The sequence below is a fragment of the Cyprinus carpio genome, chromosome A3 (genome assembly GCF_018340385.1).
Source record: "Cyprinus carpio isolate SPL01 chromosome A3, ASM1834038v1, whole genome shotgun sequence".
In the NCBI taxonomy this organism is placed as follows: Eukaryota; Metazoa; Chordata; class Actinopteri; order Cypriniformes; family Cyprinidae; genus Cyprinus; species Cyprinus carpio.
The window spans coordinates 11,673,279-11,694,486 of NC_056574.1; the positions used below are offsets into that span (position 1 = coordinate 11,673,279).

The following is a 21,208-nucleotide window of genomic DNA, read 5'->3' on the forward strand; positions in this document are numbered from 1 at the left end:
TCTCCGAAAGAAAAGACTGTCAATAAATAATTATATAATTAATAATTTATAGAAATGTTGAAGAATATTTCGGTCTGCTCTTTTATCATACTATAAAGCAAACAGTAACCATGAACACACACACACACAAAAAAGACAAACAAAAAAAAACCAACACACAAAGTAGCATAAGTATTACATTTAGTACAAGTCTTCAAAAGTCAAACAGTATTTTTGTGAGTGTGTGCAAATCAGTATTCAATGACTGTCTTTCTTTCTGCTGTATCCCAGATACTTGTATCAGTGATGATGGCAAATATAGTACATATTTGAAATATGATGACAAAATTGACATTTTTATGAAATTTGTGGACCTCAAGTATTTGCTTTGTACCTCCTATAAAATCCAGTAGAGGGGCACCACATTTCGCAGGTGCTTCAGTGACTTTGAAGAGAGTAAAACCTTTCTCTTCACATCAGTTTTGGTTTATTTTTGAATAATAAATATTCTCAACTTGAGGTGAAATCATTAATAAGTTTATCTAGGATATAAAGGTATGTTTCTGTGTCTCTGTGGGTCGGGTTTTTTGCTTATATTGTGGTAAGCAAATATCCATAAATATAGTAAAACCTGATATAAGCTACATTATGAGGGAAATGGTTTAAAAGGTGCTTTAAAAAGCATTAAATATTAAAACAAGCAAGATTTGAAAAGTAAAAGGTAATAACATCTCATCATCAGTCGATCTTTTGGTAGTGAGCGATAGCCCATCTAGTCTCTCTGGCTCATTTGATAGCAGCATGGAGATCTTACAAAGATGCTGGAAAATGAAAAAAAAAAAAAAAAAATAGATTTTTTTTAAACGAGTTTGACACTTGAACTGGCAGGTCGCAGATGAGCATTGTGGGAGCTGTGCTGTTTGACTCAGTAGGAGGATAAAAGACTAACAGCGGGAAGGCAGAGAAACCGTGTTGCTCTTGGCGGATGAAAGAAGCGTAGAGAAGACTTGTAGAAAGAGAGGAAGAGCAGCACAATTTGGCAGCGTCCTAAATGACTTGAATTTTCTTGGAATGGCTTCTCAGAGGGATAATGTTTATTTACAGCTGAGGATCTACTGCACACATGCTGAAACACAGGCTAATAACAGACTGATCACACTGATCTGCACTATGCTGCATCTCTTAACAAGCCGCTAATTGTGAAGCAACAGCAAACCTGTTGAAACGTTACTCATTTTTGGTGCAGTAAATGCTTGAATTCTAATTTAATCAAGACTGTTGGATCTGTCTATCTGACCTGATATAGGTTTTAATGCTCTTAACTGGTGTAAGACGGTATCCCAAATTTACCAAGCTGGTTTTTTAGCTAGAGAAGTGTCCAAAAACAGCCCCACCTAAAGGCATTTGGAGGGCAGCTAAGACTGTACTTATTAAAGATCCTATTTTTGTATCCATTGCATCATATAGTACAAGTATATGGTACATGGCATCCTTTGGTGCTGTTTAGTTCTGCTCATCAGGCAGAAATAAAAGCCCATAATGAGCTATGAATAAGAGAATCATGAGCTGTCACTCAAACGGCTAGACAGCCTTCAGTGTCTGCCAGCGTGAAGAGAGACAACTCTAAAAATACTCTGAAAGACCAGACTGATTTCAGGCCCAATTAGAGCGAGACATTTGAATGACACTGAGATTATGAGTCATATCTGTCTGTCCTCATTCTATGAGCTTAACTGAAATTTAGAGATAAATTTTCTGTTTAAGCGTATATATAAAAATTAATATAAATACCATATAAGAAAAACAATGCTATTATTTTTATTATTATTATTATAAATAAATTATATTTATTTAAATAAAATCCATTTATATAACTTTTTAAATAAGAATAGTATGAATATAAATAACCTATTGTTAATGATAACAATATAAATAATAATAATGTACATAAAACTATATTCAGGTAAAAAAATGAAAATGATAAATGAAAATTAAATATTTTATTTTTAATATTTTAATATAATACTTGTTTTTAGTGTACAACAACATCAATAATAATAATACATTAAAATTAAAATATTGTATTTTTAAAATAAAAATAATATGAATATAAAATATTATAAATAGTAACAATATAAATTATGTAATTAAAATGTATTCAAGTAAAAATTACATTTTTGATTAAAAAAAATTAAATTTTTTTAATAAAAATATTATTGTTAAAATAAAAACCCTAGGAATCAGGAAAGACGTCAGAATCTCTGGGGAGTTGTACATTCGGAAACAGGCTATGAAAACAGATCTTCGGTTTCACCGCGTTCTTCCTGAAATAACACCACATTCTGTCATTCTTAAATTTATGACAGCGGATGGAATCTTGTCCTTTGGAAAGTCCCTCTCTCCACGCTCCTCCAAACACAATCAGCGTGTCCTCCGCAGCGCTTCTCCAAAAAACTGTGGAGTCGCCTGTCAGCTTTGCTTAATGTGATGCTGTGGTTAATACGGCGAGGGTCTCTATTGATCAATCTCAACTTGTTTGCTGTATATGCACCACATATAGAAGTGCATATAGTTACAGAGCAAATTTCATAGGCATGCTATGACACATATTAACCCGTTTTCTTTTGCTCATGTCTTCCACAGCACGTCTCTCTCTTTATATGGGTTTGGTGCAGCAGACGTACTCAATACAGTCATGTCTCCAGGATACATTTAGGACTGAACTGATCTGAACTTTTTTCTCTGCGCTCTACACTATATAGAACTGAGTGTTGACAGCAGATTAATGTTTGAATTTTGCTTGCTGTGGAGAAAACTGTTGCCATATGGAAATATTTCTCCTCCCCCTGCTCTCAATTAGACTCTTTGATTGGTGAACACCGAGCCACAGAGTGATTCTGGTACAGTGCGTTAATGATCGGTTCACAAACCCATGCCAAATAAAAGCAGCATGTTCCAGTTTTTTGAGATACTATTTTAACATTTCAGTTGAATATTTTGTTCCAATGAATGATCAGATGTGCATGTTAAACACTACCATGGGGGTCTGTGTTTCACATACTCATGATATTATAGTGCAAGAGCAAATATTGTTTACTAAATATGTACACTACTGTTTTATAAGATGATTTTTTTTTTAAGAATTCTCTACTGCTCACCAATGCTTTTAAAAATGTAATATTCTGAAATATAATTACAATTTAAAAACTGTTTTCTGTTTTAATATATTTTAAAGTCCACCCTTATGATGTTTTATGTAAATCTGATGTAAATTTATAATATTACATCATGATGTATACCTATGATTTTTTACATTGTTTTGTTTATTTATTATTGGTCTATTTTATTGTCCAAAAAATCATAACTATATGTACTTAGTTACTTACAGTTGGGGGAGGGGCTTGCTCAAGTTTCTTACTCTAAAAATGAAATATCAATAGCGATTTTTGCCCCATCAAGCACCATTAATAATCTTTAAAGCTCCAGTCTGTCCCCTGGTGGACACTTCCAGCATTGCATTACACCAAATCTAAGCTCTTACTTCCGTATATTCTTTATATTTTCCTGTAAAGCTGCTTTTAGAACAATGTGTGGTTTAAACAAAGCACTATACAAATAAATACATTTCTGCTTGGCTGTTATAATCTACAATTATATTCAGGCTGTAATGTTAGGAAACAAAATTTTGGCCATGAATACTTTAAACCTGCAATGTTTTATTCTTCACCCTGACAATTAAATGTGTGAACCAGCTCATGATCCAGTGTTTTTTTAGCGTCTCAGAGCAGATCATTTCTGTATTTGATCTGAGTCTTTTGGGTCACTTTAATGGTGCATTTGGCAATGCAAAACATACCAGCATATTTTTATAGTTTTTAATAATAAGGTTTTACAATAAAAATCTAAAACAGAAGTGAAGAAATTAAGACAGTCCTAAAAATTAGCAATTTTACAGTTGTAATATATAATAATAATTTTAAATAATAATAATTTATTAATAATAATAAATAAAACAAAGGATTATTTTTGTTCATTTTCTATACACTGTTTTTTTGTTTACAGTGGTATTGCAAATAGTAAAATTTGTTTTTATCTAGTAAATTTTATAGTTTTTATTTAGTAATAATAATATTAATAATTGTGTTGTTATTAGTAGTGGTAGTAAGAGTAAGCAGCCGTAGTAGTATTAAATTAGCCACATTGATGTAAAACCACAAATTATGCAGCTCTACAAAACAAGCACAGCAAACCTGATTTTAAATCACCAAATTTTTTATCAGAAAAATCATAATTAGAAAAAAGCAGCCCTATTTTGATTTATCTTCTAAGTTGTTTAATAAAGCAATGATTGTTGAAGTATGTTTTGAAGTATGTTGAGTTTTCCTACAAAATTGCCATCTTTATTTCCAATGTAATTGAAATTTCTGAGTGAAAATTTTCTTAAATACTCATTTTTATTATTTTTACAGTGAAATATTATAAGTAATATTTATTATTTTAGTAGTATTAATTAACCATATTGATATTATAACCACAAATTATACAGCCCCACAAGCAAAACCTGTTTTGTCTTTTTTTATTCCTTTATTATCAGAAAAATCATAATTCGAGATTTTTTTTTTAAAACCACACCATACAGCCTTACGTTGTTAAATGCTTTTTTTTTTCAAAGTTTTTACAAGTTTGCCAAAAATGTAACAGTTGTCAGTTTTTTATTCTTACTTCAAAAAAAACAGGACCTATCATGTATAATTCAATGTGTTTAGGCTACTTGCCGTTATTTTTTTTGTAATGGTGTGTGAAATTTTTTTTTCAAAAAAAAAATTCAAACCAATTTTTTTTTCAGTGTACCTCAACCCTTTGGAGTCATTATAAGTAGTTAATTTGCTTGTGTCAGAAGGTGTTGTCTTTATTTTGTAAAGGTTGAAATGAGAAGGGACTGAATGAAGGCGAGCTCGTTTCGAAAAGTCGCTAATGAGCGTGTTCAACCCTCGTTGTGTTTACACACACACTTCCCAAATGTCCACTAGCGCGGCACGCGGACACACACACGCGCAGCTGAGCCAATTTGTTGTCCGCTCAGGCTCCAATTCACGGCTGTCCCTCCCCGCTGACTCTCCGCCGCCGCACCACACGGCACAAAACCGCAACCGCGTTTTCACTCTACTCTCGCTCTCTCTGTGTGCGGCTTTCCTCGCGGGGAGCAGCATGTAGCGCTCTCAGTATCCACGGACGCGACGCCGGAGAGTAGTGCGCGCGTGCGTCTCTGATTGTGCGGTCGCAGCGCGGGGCTGTGGCGGAGCCCGTCTTGTTCTCTGGTTGTAAAGCGTGGATCATGTTCTATTTTTCAGCTGGTGATAATGGCAGGCACCGTTCTCCTGGCGTACTACTTCGAATACACGGGACCTTTCCCGTGCACATTCCAGGGGTTCTTCTGCTTCGACAAGACGTTCTCCAAACCTTACCCTGGACCGGAGGAGACCAGTAACGTACCGCCGGTGCTCGTGTACTCTCTGGTCGCTGCTATTCCCACTATAACCGTGAGTAACCTGCGTCTTTCCTTCACTTCTTCTCTGTGTGCTTGTGGGCAGTGAGGATCAACTTCAGCATGGGTGATAAAGAATGAATCATTATTCAGTATCAGGATGTACATGTACACGTGCTTTTGTGTGAGAGAGAGAATCCAGATCTCACAAATCCTGAGAACATGTCATACTCACACACCAAACATCAATCAAATTCAATGTTTTGAATATATTTTATATTTAAATGTTATATATTTTATCATTTCATTTGTATATTATACATTTTGTTTGTGACAAAATCCATTATTGAAATGCCAAAATAAAATTCTTATTACCATAAATGATAATAATAATAATAGTTTTTTTATTAATATTACTAAATAAAGCTGTAAAAAATATATACAAAAAAATTACAAAATAGGTTTCTAAAATAGGCCTAGTATTTTTTTGTAATATTTAGATTTTATGTAATATTTTTATAACTTTATTTAGTAATAAATAATCATAATAATAACAACTAGTATTATTATTATTATTATTTTATATTCACATTTCTATGTAATCAAACAATTTTAGCCAAAATAATAGTCTACAAACCAAAGCACATTCACAAAAAAAATAATATAGCTAAAAACAGGTTTATTATATAAATTACATATTTTATACATATAATAAAATTGTATGTATAAATAATTATACATATAAAAATATGATGCATATATTTGTAGTAATTTTTTGTTATATTATTTTACAATTAATTAAATAATTCTAAACACTCAAAAACAAATCATTATCATAATGCCAAAAAATAATCCAATTCTCATTACCGTAATAGATAATAATTCTTTTAATTGTAAAAATTATTATTAAATGATAATAAAATAAAATAGTTACAATTAAATGTAAAACAAGTGTTGTTGTTTTTTATTATAACAAAATTGTAATACATAAATATAAACATGCATTATAATAAATTAGTTCATAAATAAAATTGTATTATTACAAAAAGAATCTAATGAGGATCACTATTATAGAGAAAGAAAATGTAGAAAATTCTGACCTTATTTAAATAATCAATAATTTGGTAGTAAATTTATCATCATGATATCACATTGTCTAAAACAGAACTTTTTGGATAATTTAATAATTTTTAAATAATTCTGATAATTTTATGACCTGGAAAGACTTTTTGTGTAATTCACAATGTGCCAGTACTTATTTAATAACCAGCTCTTATGTCTCTTTAATTTCTCAGTAGTTTCTCATAGGCAGCAGTGAGATTAAATGGAGAGGGTGTTTTGTGTTGTGTGCTTCTCAGATGTTTCTTCTGTGAATAAGAACTCCAATTCTATCTAACGTGTCCCTCAGCCGATTTCTCATCAACATCTCAAACTCTGCTTGGTTTTGCAAAACACCAAAGTCTGCAATCAAAAGTCAGAGATCTCAACATTTCTCATCAAAATCAGTTCCTCCTCACCTTCAGGTTTAAAATGAATCCCTAAATGAGATTGAAATGTAAGTTTTAGTTTAGTAATGGAGCAACAGGTTTAAACTTAAATCTTAAATGTAAATTAAAACAAGGATCAAAATTATGGTTTAAATTTAAACATACTCTTTTAAACAAGGTTTTAAAGTTTTGATGCATTAGAATAATTAGATAAACCTTGACTTAAACTAAATATAAGCTTAATCCTTATTGGTGCAATTAACTTGACCTAAGGGGAATTTTATGAGAAACGTCTGAGATCACGAGGTTGATGCTGAAAAGCAGCAGAAGCGTGAGCTCCAGTGAGGAAGGTGTAGACGGCAACTGTAGCTGGATGTGAGGGGTTTGTAGGTGATGCTTTTACTGGTGTCTCCCTGCCATGTTGTGAACCGGAGGCAACAGATTGCGGGACCGCATGGATCTGCCTCTCTGCTTTTCTGAGTCTGCCAGAGCCGTGTGTGGTTCTTCTAGTGTGTGTCTGTGGGCAGAGCCAAAAAAAACATGCTCACACAGAAAGTACAGCCAACTGAAGATGCATGAAATGGAGGAGCTCTGTTAGATTCATAAATAAGGGAAAGTACAAGGAATCGAGCAAGGTGTGGAAGCACAGGCAGAGGCTCATTTGGAGATGTTATGATGGCCGGCTGAGGGAATGATGGATTTGAGAACAAGAGAGGGAATGAAATGTGCAACATCTGGTGCTTTTGTCCAGCGGGACACGGTCACTTTCTGTCCAACGCAGAGTAACACGGTCACCCAGATTCTTTATTTTATGCATAAAATAAATAAAATATCATGCATAAAAGTAATTTTTACACAAACAATTACAAAATTTTGGGTTTAGTAGCTAGGCTGCATGTATTTAATCATATAGAAATATATTTAAAAAATGTAATTTATGCTGTGCTCAACGCTGAATTTTTCAGCCATCATCATTACTCCAGTCTTCAGTGTCCACAGTCCTTGCAGGAGAATCATTCTAATATGCTGATTTGTTGCTCAAGAAACGTTTTTTTCTTATCAGTTATCAGTGTTGAAAACAGTTGTACTGCTTCATATTTAAATGGAAACTGTGATACTTTTTTTAATAGTAAAGACAATTTTATAACAAAAAGTGTACAAAAGAGATCTGACACTTTGATCAGTTTAATGCATCCTTGCTCAAAGTTATTATATTAAAAGTATTTTACGGACAAAATATTTGTACTGTAGTTGTACATTGTACATATATTTATATAAATTAAATTGTTTGAACATGTTGGTATCATAGTATCTGTTTTCTTCTGTCTTTAGCTGTAGCAGGACAGGGGAGTTTTTTTGAGAGTCTGCAGGTTCATTTAGTACCACAGAAATGTCTTACAGCAGCTGAAAACTTGAATGACCCACAAACTATGAAACAAAGTGTTCATCAGAAAGCAGACAGCGAAGCTTTTGGGTGATGTGACATTGGTTGACACCATCAAACACAGACACACATCTGTGTTTTGTAGCGTCCGTGTCAGCATGTTGGACAGATGTTCTGATTGCCCTGAGCTCTCTGAAGTCATATTCAGTCCTCTTAGGGGGGAGAGGAGATGTCCACATCAGACTCTGGGGGTCTCAGGATCTTTAATTAAACTCATCCATCATCAGAGCTGTTCCCATCATCACAGACTACACAAGGAGACGTCACTGATTCATACTATATGTTATAATGGTCAGTCTGTCATTGAAAATGCAGTGCATCATTTATCAATTACAGAATTTGATCTGTATCTATCCTTATGGCTATAAAAAAAACTACATAAAAATAATTATAAGTAAATAAATATATTACATAACTTTATATATTGTATGTATATTGTTATGCAAAAATGGAACAAATGTAATATAAATCACACACACATAGTATATATATTACATTTGTTCAAATATGTTTTTACATTTGTTTCATTCTTCTTCTTATTATTATTATTTTTAACAATGCAATTTATAAATATTAATAATATACAAATAAATGTATAAATGAAACAAAATAACCTAATAAAGAGCCAAACAATATTATTCATATTCTTCTTCTTCATATTATTATTATCATCAATAACAACAACAGTCCTAATACTTATATTGATACTGTGAAAATTTCAATACTATTTTTATATATATATATAATAATATTAATAATAATAGTGATGATGACAGTTATCTATCTAAAAAAATCAATAAATCAAATAAAAAATAAATCAATAGATTACATAAGTGTGAGCATATATGATGATAATTTGGAGAAATATTGTTTGGATTTTATCGGTGTTTTATTTTCACATTTGTTATTCATATTTATAAATTGCATTGTTGTTAATAATTAATACATAAAAAAAATAGAAACAAGAAAGCACAATTAAATGATATCTACATTATTTGATTGGCAGCATAATAATCAGAAAAAGGAAAAATATTATATGGGCTTCCTGTGTCACATCTCTTACTGTCTTTCTGTGATTTTGATGGAGTGTTTTCTGTCACCTGTCGTAGGTTCAAGCTGTAACCACTGAAGCTGAAATGACATTCAGTGTACAGCCACTAATACTGTGACTCTGCTCATGTCTTTCACACGTGATGCTGTTCTGGAGAAGTTATTCATGTTTCTAAAATCTGATCAGAAACTATTTGACAGAAACCTTCAGTTTCTAATTAATATCTTGTTTGTTTCTAGAGCTTGCGGGTCAGATGTGAGCGCATGTGTTTGTGACATTTTGAGCCCTGCATCGTTGAGAGCTTTTATTTGTTGCTAAGATGAATTCTATCAAACACTGAGAGCCCTGAAGCATTTATTTCTCAATAGTCCAGAGAAATGGTTTTCTCAAGGAAGGATCAAAATGATAATTCCCTCTGATTCACATACACTCACACATGTTGTGTAAGTCATATTGAGGGCAGCGAGATGTTGGTTGAATCTGGTTTGGTCTCACAGTGCCGATGTGATTTGTATAAATTTTCAACAACTTTCAGCTCTGAAATGAGTTTTCATACCCAAACAGTCAGCTTGTTAAGTAATTTTCATCTTTACCATCTACTGACTAATCTATCTAATATAACAACATATTAAATATTCCTCTTACAGTCAGATTTTTGTATAATTTGGTTTGCATGGCTTACTGATACAAGTGTTTAATTAAAGATTTGTGTGTTTTATAATAATTCTAAATATTTTTTAAATTATTAATTTTTTTTTTTATTTTATTTTATTTTAATTTTGTTTGATTGATTAGTAAGTATACATTGAACAGGTTTTAAATCATTTAATTATTCATAATAATATTATTAATAATTCATATTATTTATATGTATTTTACATGTTTTATTTTTAAATTGTTGTATTTATCATAATTTTAATAATTGTATATAATTTAATTATTGTGTATGTTTACATTTATTTCATAGATTAAACAGAACACGGTGAATATTTTAAATATTTTAATGTATTTATTAAATAATATTATGAATAATAAATAATTATAATAATTATAATAAATATATATTTTTAATTCATTTATATTTAATTTTTTAATTTTTTTATTTTATTAAATTTCACTGGGGACTGGTCTGAAAGAACTGAGAAACCCTGTCCATGCAAAGCCATTCAATTTCATGACCAGCTTAAAGAAATTAACCAAGTTACTTTTGCTTTTTTTTTTTTTTACAAGGATATCAAGAAAGTACTTTTACATAGACAAATTCCAGCAACAGAAATTACTTTGGTATCACTTTCATCAGTCAAAAAGAAAATAATAATAATAAACAAAGTAAGTTTAGTTTCACTGATAAAAATGTTGTGATTTATCAAAGGGTTCTGCAAATTCTCTAGTCAATACTAACTTACAGATGAGTATATAATGCAACAAGAAGAAAAGTGTAAGAAAGAGAGTTTGCAGTGCTGATGATTAATTTGAAGAAAATGGAACAAGAGACTGGTAGCATGAGTGATACAGACTGATGAAAGAAAGCCAGAGATAAACATCATCTCTATACCGCATGATCAAAAGAACCAAACGCTAATCAAAAAGAAGCTGTTAATAATTAATTATGTGCTTCTCTAAAAGTTGACAATTTCAAAAGCTGTAGGTATTGCAGGTTTTGTTTTCTGAAAAGTTGATAGCAGACTGCAAGTTGTGTGTATGTGTATATATGTGTGTGTATGTATATGTTTGTATATGTGTGTATATATATATATATCTATATATATATATATATATATATATATATATATACAGTAGGGCTGCACAATTAATCGCATGCATTTGTCATGCGTGTCTCATCAGTAAAGCTGGTTCCGTGATTAGCGGTAAATATCCGTCACCTGTTTTCAAATGCACCGGGAGTTCATACACAGAGCCGTAGTTCACTGACAAGCTACGCAATATCGTGTTCATAATCGAATGCGATTAATCTCAATTATGAACAGAATATTGCGTAGCTTGTCAGTGAACTACGATTCTGTGTATTAACTGCCGCTCCCGTTTGAAAACAGGTGACGGACATTTACCGCTAATCACGGAACCGGCTTTACTGATGAGACACGCATGACAAATGCATGCGATTAATCGTGCAGCCCTAATATACAGGCACAAGTCAGGAGGTGGAAACAAACAAAAAAAAAAGTCAAAGGCTGTATCAATGCCTTGAAGCACAGTGAAGTCTGTTATTAAGAAGTGGAAGATATCTGGTACAACACAGGCCCTCCCTGGATCAGGACGTCACTCCAAACTGAATGAAAGACCAAACACTGAAGCGGCTGCAGGAATTTATGACAAAGAGTGGTCATTGTGTGCATGTGATAAAAATATCACAAATGTGGCTTGTATGGGAGGGTTGCAGTTAAAAAGCTACTCCTCAAGAAAAGCCACATGCAGTCACGACTGAGCTTTGTCAAAACGCACCTTAAAGATTTGGAGTCAGATGAGACTAAAACTGAATTATTTGGTCTTGACACCAAACAAAATGTATGGCGGAAGTGCGGTACAGCTCACCATCCAAATAACAGCATTCGTACAGTAAAGCATGGAGGTCAAAAGCCTGACGGATGATATTTGATACATATTTTATAAATAATAGGTAGGAAAAAAAAAAAAAAAGATTTATGGATAATCAGGTAAACCTAAGTTGCTTCAGTCCAGTATTTTTCATCTTGATATTTACAATTATGCTAAAAAGCCTTTTACTTGTTACAAAAATGTATGAACTATCAGTCAGATGACTTAAAGGCATGTTGTAGATTTTGTGCAAAGTTTTGATTGATTTAAATATGATACAGTAGGCTTTATAGAGTTAATGGAACAGTTCTTCTTTTTCACATACAATTAAAATATGCTATCACAGGCTATCAAGTTCCAAAAATGCATAGTCTTGTGATCAAACAAACATAAAGAAAGAGCAATGAAGTCTCTTAAAATCATTTAGCTCTTCAGTTTGCCATAATACTTCCAGAAACTGACAAAGCGGTAACCTGAACTGTTTGATCAGAATATTTTGAGTTATGTGCTTTCATATCTTGAGTTATAGCTATTTTGAGGATGTTAGTGCTCTCCTCGTGCATTAGACAGGTCACTAGATCGCCACACATTCATTTATCAGCCACATAAACCTCCTGCTTTGTTTCAGCGTGATTCGATGTGTAAACTGTATAAAAAATGCCTAAATATACACTTTTGATGGCCAGAGGGAGGATTGGAGAGTGTGGAGATGCACAGCGATGCCACCTGAGAAACTGCAGCAGATGGCACCGGCTGCTCGAGGGGCAAAGCGCTGGCATTTCAACATATGCCTGAACTGTGCACCTGTCTGTCATGGCATGAACGTCCACTCGCCACCTCAGGGAAGAGTCACTTCATTTTATGATCTGTTTTGTGTAGGGGTAAGGGTGATGGTTGTTAAGCTTTTTTTATTTTTTATCACACAACCATCGCTTGACTGTCTGATTTTTGTGTTATGGTTGTTTTTTATTTAGAAATAAATTAATGCTTTAATTTAGCAAGGATGCATTAAATTGATCAATTTATTGACCATCTATTTTAATAGAAGAGGATGTTTTATTCCTTTTTTTTCAGATAATTTACTTTAACTTTTCATATTTAATTTGTATCAAATTGTAGGGTGGGGTTTAGACATCAGCTCTTGATTTTGACCCTTTGCTGCACCCATTTGGGAGTCATTGATGTGTTGATATCTGCTTTATATTATATATTTATATGAGAAGCATATGAGCCTAATCATCCATGACAGACTGAAAGCTAATAAGAAAGAAGGATCTAGAAACGCAGCTTTATCTCATTTAATGGTGCATTATTCACTCTTGAACTGATGTTCACAGTCTGACTATAACACACACAGTATTAGACGCACATTGTCAATTCACAACATCATCACAGTCAGCGTTTAAAAATAATTCACCCAAAAATGGAAATGCAGTCTCCCTTACTATGTCATTGCGACCCCTCCAAACTTTCTCTTGGTGCATGACTCATATGGACTGAGTGTGTGTGTGCGCATGACTGATGTCACACTCAGTCTGTGTCAGCGGTCAGGTGCTAAACTGGGAAATGTGTGAGGTGAATGTCGTGCCCCGTCCCTCTCTGACGTCTCTCTCTGTCTCTTTGTGTTGAAGGTGTGATGTTGTGTTTATGGTCTCCGGTTCTTCTATCACTGCCAGGGAAGCACTTGTATAGCATTATCGCTCAGAGATGTTTAGTTCAGTGGTTCTCACATTGTTTTGTTTTTACATTGATCATCAAGTGGTGACCCAACACAGTACTAAAATGATTTATCATATTCAAGTAAATTGAAATTCCGATAACATTAACTTTTTCTACATTACTTTTAGCATTACTTGCTTTTTTAGTTATACATTGTCTTTATAATTTGAGTGTATTTTATATTATTATATTTTATTTTATTTTCAGTACAGTTGTGGTCTCCAATATATTGGACATTCCATGCATTTTTTAACATGACTTTCAGTGTTACTTCACTTTTTTCATATCTCAGCAACATGGAATAAGTAGTTTTAGTTACTCACTTTTGTAGTTATATAACATTGTCTTTATTATTTCAGTGTATTATTTTTAAATTTTCATGCATCCTGTCCCAAGTATTTTTTATTTTATTTCATTTATTTTTTTAATTATTTTTTTTCTTATGCATCACATCCCATGCTATGTGTTTTATATTTTTTTCTAACATGACCTGAAGTGTTACTCACTTTTTTATTTTACATACAGTACTTCATAAATTATTTGAATAATCTTTTTATTTTTATTTATTTTAGTCTTATGCATCTCATCCCATCACTTTGTTTTTTTTTTTTTTTTTACAGCGTTACTCACATTTTTGTTTTCAATTCTTTGTAATTTGTGTATTTTATTATTAATTTTTATTTAATTTTATTTTCAGTACAAATATGGTCTCCAGTATACTGGACATCGCAGATTATTATACACATTAAGAGAAAAATTGTCTTTTTAAAAGTTTTCTCTCCCAGTCTCCTCTTTGGTTTTTGTTTGATTTATAAACGTCTTTTGAATTTTTATGGTTTCATGCTCTGAGCCATGAATACTTTGCACAAAACGCATTGTGGTCAACACAAATACTGTTTATTGCAAGTGAACCTGTATTTAATGTAATTTAGGTATTTTCTTTTCCCTTCCATAGTTGTGTTCATGGTTTTTAGCTTCTACCATATACAACAGGCAAAATATTACTACATTACTATTTTCAATGTAAAAGGAGACATATTCACACACACTTGTGAGTATTTAAACACATAAAGTGGTGATGTGTGCACACCTCTTACATTGCAAAGCAGAATTAGTCACGTTGATGAGCTGTTACTCCTCTTAAAACCGTAACCAGGGAGATCAGAAATAATGAGATTCTGGGTGTTGGCATTTGAGAACAGTGAAAATGAGGGACTGTTAGCATGATTTTGGAAATGTGCCTGCTTAGCAAGAGTTTTCCCACACTCGGATTTCAACCAAATGGAGCATCAGTAATGCCCAAACAAATGGGCTGGTGGATGTTTTGGCAGCTACTGTTTGTTTCATTCGTTGTTTTTTCTTCCTCAGATTCTGGCTGGCGAGGTGATGGTGTTTTTCATGAGGTCGGAGGGCATGCAGGAGAAGACCATAGTCACAGCCGACTGCTGTTACTTCAACCCTCTGCTGAGACGCATCATACGCTTCCTAGGTACATCAGCATTCAGTGAAGATGATTATAGCAATGATGTCATAAGGAACTAAAAATTAACCTTTTAGGAAGAGAAGACTGTCTAAAGCTCAAATACTAACTTTCATAGTTTTTTATGATCCTGATTATATTTCAGATGCATCAGAAGCCCAAAGTATGCTTTGTTTTTGTGTTTGTACCATAGCGTATGCGTACAGTTGAACATGTAGCCTTCAAAGTATACTTCAGTTTTCAATATACAATAATTTAATATAAAAACAATGTAAAACCATTTTTACACATTTACACATTCGTTCTCTTTGGTCTCTGTGCTGTCACTCAGGTGTCTATACCTTCGGCGTGTTCACCACTACCATCTTTGCCAGTGCCGGACAGGTAGTAACAGGAAACCAGACGCCTCACTTCCTGTCAGCATGCAGACCGAATTACACAGCACTGGGCTGCCATTCCAACCTACAGTACATCACAGAGCGCAAAGCCTGCACAGGAAACCCCCTCATAGTAGCATCTGCACGGAAATCCTTTCCCTCCAAAGATGCGGCCCTTAGTGTTTTATTCTGCAGTCTATACAGTAGTGAGTATATAAAACCTACAGGTGTTTTAATGATGTGACTGAATCTCATATTATGCACTAACAGACAAACAAAAGAGAACAGTTATGAGCAATCTCACAAACTCCAGGACACAAAAAGTGATTGTTAGCTAGTGATTGTGATCAAAAATGGCTGATGTTTCCTGGGGTTGTGCTAAAACTGGAACTTAAAGCTTATATCCTTAAATAATAATAGTTCTCTACCTTGCAATTATATAGTTTTCTTTTAAAAAGTCAGCAGTCAACCTGCAAAGCTTCGAGAAAGAGCATTTCACACTACTCAGAATTTCAGTGTTTTGTCTTTTTTTTTTTACTGGTCTAGTTGGTGCACTGGTATGGCGATGTCACCAGTAAAAATATTAAAAACTGGTTCATCGTGTTTTTTTCTGGTGAATATGGTTTTTTAAACAATAATGTCTTGGTGGTTAAAGGCTAATTCACAACACACCAACAGATGCAGACCAACGAGTACAGTACATCACTTCTCAGACATTCCAAGACCGACAAAACGCTGATATAACATGACAGGCATAACACACTGATCAGACAAAACCTGACGAACGTGTCTGTTGCCATTGTCGGCGTCTGTTGGTGCAGTGTGAATTGGGCCTTAAGATTGTCAAAACAGGCGCGCCTTTTCTATTTTAGATTATTAAAGACCATTTCTAGCATTTCAGACCACAGTTATGAGCAAGGTTATATGTGTACTTATACACACACACACTGAGAACTCTGTTCGGGTTTGTTTAATGAATTTTCACACTGAAATATTAAGGCTGAAGACTTTCCATTACGTGAATCAATTCCATTTTTAGAATATATTTATTTAGAAAACGGCTATTATGAATTGAGTCACACTTTTGTTTGGGGACCAATTCTCACAGTTAACTATGACTTTTGTCCAAATAAACTGCTAAACCGTGGCTTATTAATACCTGGTAAGATAGTTGTTAAGTTTAGGTATGGTGTATACTGTGTATATAATCTCTTGAAATAATAGTAAATAGAACTTGTATCAGTCATATTCTTCACCACTGTCTGTCTGTGCTTGCAGATGTACGTGACGTTGGGTGTTTAGGACTAAAGGGACGCGTCATGACCAAACCCACCCTCAGTCTGACTCTGCTGTGTCTGGCCATGCTGGTGGGTGTGGTCAGAGTGGCTGAATACCGCAACCACTGGGCCGACGTCCTCGCTGGATACTTCACCGGCGGAGCCATCGCTGTCACTTTCTGGTGAGAGTGTGTGGAGTGTGATAAAACAACAAGTAATGTATAATATACATATGGAAATAAATGCATATACACTACTGTTAATAGTTTGGGGTCAGTAAGGTTTTTTTTTGGGGGGGTGGCACGGTTGGTCAAAAGTGACCGGATTATGGTCTCCCTCCAGTTTTTTCATGTTTTTAAGTGATCGCACATTAAATCAAAAGTCACAAAGTTGCACTCGTAAAGACATTTGCTATCAGTCCCCAAAATAATCATAATAAGGTCTTACAAAAAACCAAATCATAATTATTAGCTGAATTATCCCTAATTTTAATACATTTGTAATGCATTGTGTAATGCACAACTGTTTTTAACATTGATAATAATCAGAAGTGTTTCTTGAGCAGTAAATCAGCATATTAGAATGATTTTTGAAGGATCATGTGACACTGAAGACTGGGGTAATGATGCTGAAAATTCAGCCTTGACATCACAGGAATAAACTACATAAACACTTATTTAAAATTGTATTAATTTTTCACTATATTACTGTTTTTGTTGTATTTTTTGATCAAATAAATGCAGGCTTGGTGAACATTAGAGACTTCTTTCGAAAGCATTAAAAAACCGAATCTCTACATCACTTGCTCCACTGCTTCTTCTCTTTATCTTCACTCTCTCTTCTCTCTCTAGGTGACGTGTGTGATCAACAACTTCCAACAGACAAAGCCCCCACCCCCGCTGGTGCGACCCCAGCGTCCTGAGTCTGTCCTGGGCATGCCCATGGTGGCGCTGCCCTGCATAGAGAGTCCACTTGAAAAGTTAAGTGGCACTCAGGTAAGGGGTGGGAGTGGGTTAGTGGCAGGGCTGCACACATAAGGGGGGATGGATTATGCCCCACCCTGTCCTTCTCTTTTTGACCCAGTGGACCCTAATGTGACTCCCAAGACCCACACCCGGCCCTCCTTCTCCCTTTACTAGCATGTCCAACCTGCACAACCCAAACGCCAACCACAGCACCCTGCAAAACCCACTGTTGCTCTGGAGGATCGGCTCCTTGCTTATCCTAAAGAGACGTTATAGTACTTTTATAATAGAGTAACTAAGAAGCAGCTGAATGTTTAGGGCCATTAACTCATTGATCCCTCAATGGCTTGATGGGAATTCTTTAGAGCAGATGTACCTTTACGAAAAAGAAAATGGACTGTGTAGCATGAGGAACTTCAAAGACGGAAGGCCATTAGATGGTTCATTCTGGGAAAAATTACCACAGTGTGTTTTCTCTTAGTTGGCCACCCTCATCCTCCTTACTTTTGAAACTACTTTGCTTTCTTTTCCTCTCTTTGTCACCTCGACCATACAGCCATCCCTTTTCTCCCTCAGTCTCACATTTTATTTAGTGATGCACCGAAATTTAGGCAACCAAGTGAAGGGGTCATAGAGGGCCGAAATCATTGACCGAAACAGTGATGTTTAATTCCGATGTCACGTTTTGACTGTCAACATCTTTTTCGTGCACACAACATTATGCAATCCGATTTCCGCCACAGAATTAAAATAAAAATGGTAATTACGACTTTTTCTTTCACAGTTCTGAATTTTTTTCACGCCATGGAATAATTTTTTTTTTTTTAAGTAATTGCGACTTTTTCTCTCACAATTCTAACCCTTTTTTTCTGCAATTCTGACTTTTTTCTTGAAATTCTGAGGAAGAAAAGTCTGAATTGCGAGATATAAACTCACAATTGTAAAGAAAATTGTGCAAGAAAAAATTGAGAATTGTGGGATAAAAATAAAGCGTAATTGTGACATTTCTCTCACAATTCTCTTTTTTTTCTCACCACGGAATAAAAAAAAATGGTTATTGCAACTTTTTATCTCAAAAATCTGACTTTTTTTCTTGCCATGGAATTAAAAAATAAAAAAGGTAATTGCGACTTTTTCTCTCACAATTGTAAGAATTTTCTTGAAATTCTAAAGGGGAAAAAAATTCTGAATTGTAATTCTGAAAAAGGAAGTCTTAATTGTGACATATTAACTCACAGTAGTAAGAAGATTGAATTTTCAACTCAAAGTTTTGACCATTTTTTTTTTTCAGAATTGCAAGAAAACATTATTTGTAGCGTGCCTGTTATCCAATAATCGCAATAAGCTTTGTGCTTTTCTTTTTAACATGAAACAAAGTCTGAGCTTTCAAATTCTGTCAATTTCACCACAAAATACAAACAATAAATGTAGTTTTGGAATTCTTTCATTTACTTCAAAAAAGGCATTCATAAACGACCATAAACTCGATAGTTAGCAAGAAAAAATAACTCTAGAGAGGAGCATTTTAATAAATATAAGCACTATATTACATATTGACTATATTTTTACTTAACCTGTTTGCGATGTTTTCATTGTTTAATAAATCTGTCATGAAAATAAATTTTTAATACAGCCACCGTTTACATGTTTATATTTCATCAACAATTTGTAGTAGAAAAATAACTGTATTATTAAAAAGTTTATATATATAGTTATATCTATATATATATACTATATATATATATATATATATATATATAGTATATATATAATATATATATCTCTATATATATATCTATATTAGCGGCTGTCAAATGATTTTCTAATCACGATTAATCACATCCAAAATAAAAGTTTTGTTTACATAATATATGTGTGTATACTGTGTATATTTATTATGTATATATAAATACCACACACATGCATGTATATATTTAAGAAGAATATGTTATGTTTAGTATATTAAATATATTATATATAAAATATAAAATATAAGAATAATAATATATAAATGTATATACATGTAAATATTTTCAAAAGATATACTGTATGTGTTTGTATTTATATATACATAATAAATATACACAGTATACACACATATATTATGTAAACAAAACTTTTATTTTGGATGTGATTAATCGTGATTAATCATTTGACAGCCCTAATATATATATATATCTATATATATATATATATATATATATATATACAATTTAAATATACAATTTAAATGTTTGTATCAGCTCGTAATAAATGTTATATTTGGGTCGTTTTTTTGGTGTTTCAGTAAAAAAAAATAATTTCGGTGCATCAGTCCGAACACAGTTTCCACCTTCCAGTCTTGGTTTCTCATCCTTTCTCTCTCTCTCCCCTCACACTCTCTCTCCCCCTTACAGACTCCAAGGGGATATTCCATTCACTGAGATCACATGACCATCAGCCTCATCGGTTCCCGTCCCCTCCCGATGTCCTCATACCGTCTCGCTCCATTTCCAGCGAAGTGTAGACCAGCCGTCCCAGCACACGCGCCACTGCGCTGCCCACTCCGCGGGACGCTCCGCCGCTCTGCACCGCTCCTACTCGACACAGGTCTAGATTTTCTCACCTCCAACCCCTCATCCTCCATATTCCTCCATGCTGCCAATAGGGCCTCCACAAACTGCTCAAACAAACCCATGAGAAGCACTTTTAGAGAGCCTGCTTGGAGATCCCGAACGCGCTGAACGAAAGACAGAAATCACAGGTAGGCATCTTTCCCCCGTAGGCATCTCACTCTTGCCACAGAGTTTGTTTGGACTGTGGGTGGAGGATTCGCACCTGTTTAGACCTCTCAAAACCACTACTTCCTGGGAAACGATGAAGAAATCTTGATCAGCTTTTGGCTGAAATTCCGAACTCTGGCTGCAATTTTTACTGCAGTGTCAGTTTGTATGTAAATACATGCACTGTTTTCTTGGTCTTTTGGTTTAAAGGCATGGTCTATTTTTGTTTCATTTTGTTCATTAGGGTGACCATACGTACCCTTTTTCCCCAGACAGAGTTTTTAAATTTGCCTAAAATGTCCCCAGGTTTTGGCTTTTTTTTTTTTTTTTCTTTCCTATTGTTTTTCATACTTGCTGAATTTTAGGCAATTTAGAAAACCATGGCCAGGACATATCCAGGAAAAAAAGAGGACATGTGGTCCCCTTAGCTTTTAAGTTATGTTTTTAAAGTCCTCACAGTGTATGGTTTTGGTAAATGACATATGTAAAGTATCTATTGGTTTGTATTTTGAGTTACATTCACTATGCGCTTGGGACAGTCTCATCAGCATCAGCTATCTGGACGTATATGTAAGTGCACATCAAGTGGAAAAAAAAAAACACGTTCTTGATACCAGCTCTAATAA

At 33.8% G+C, this 21,208-nt stretch overlaps 1 protein-coding gene and 1 long non-coding RNA gene across 2 annotated transcripts; both read left to right on the forward strand.

Annotated features, from left to right (window-relative positions):
• The first annotated feature begins 4,323 nt into the window (after positions 1-4,323).
• LOC122138699 (phospholipid phosphatase-related protein type 5-like) lies at positions 4,324-15,872 on the forward strand. The gene is made up of 5 exons (XM_042732558.1): positions 4,324-4,335; positions 5,331-5,519; positions 15,090-15,210; positions 15,533-15,759; positions 15,849-15,872. Exons 1-5 carry the CDS (start codon positions 4,324-4,326, stop codon positions 15,870-15,872), a joined length of 573 nt encoding a protein of 190 aa, XP_042588492.1.
• A 1,033-nt stretch (positions 15,873-16,905) lies between these two features.
• LOC122136254 lies at positions 16,906-20,258 on the forward strand. Its single transcript, XR_006154044.1, has 3 exons — positions 16,906-17,037; positions 17,707-17,850; positions 20,217-20,258. It is a non-coding gene; the product is annotated as an uncharacterized LOC122136254 (long non-coding RNA).
• Positions 20,259-21,208: the final 950 nt, after the last annotated feature.

What these genes read in the sequence shown, in the direction of transcription:
- LOC122138699 (XM_042732558.1), top strand. An exon ending in CTGCTATTCCCACTATAACC is followed by an intron (nt 5,520 to 15,089) that starts GTGAGTAACCTG and finishes TTTCTTCCTCAG; the next exon opens with ATTCTGGCTGGCGAGGTGAT. An exon ending in ACGCATCATACGCTTCCTAG is followed by an intron (nt 15,211 to 15,532) that starts GTACATCAGCAT and finishes GCTGTCACTCAG; the next exon opens with GTGTCTATACCTTCGGCGTG.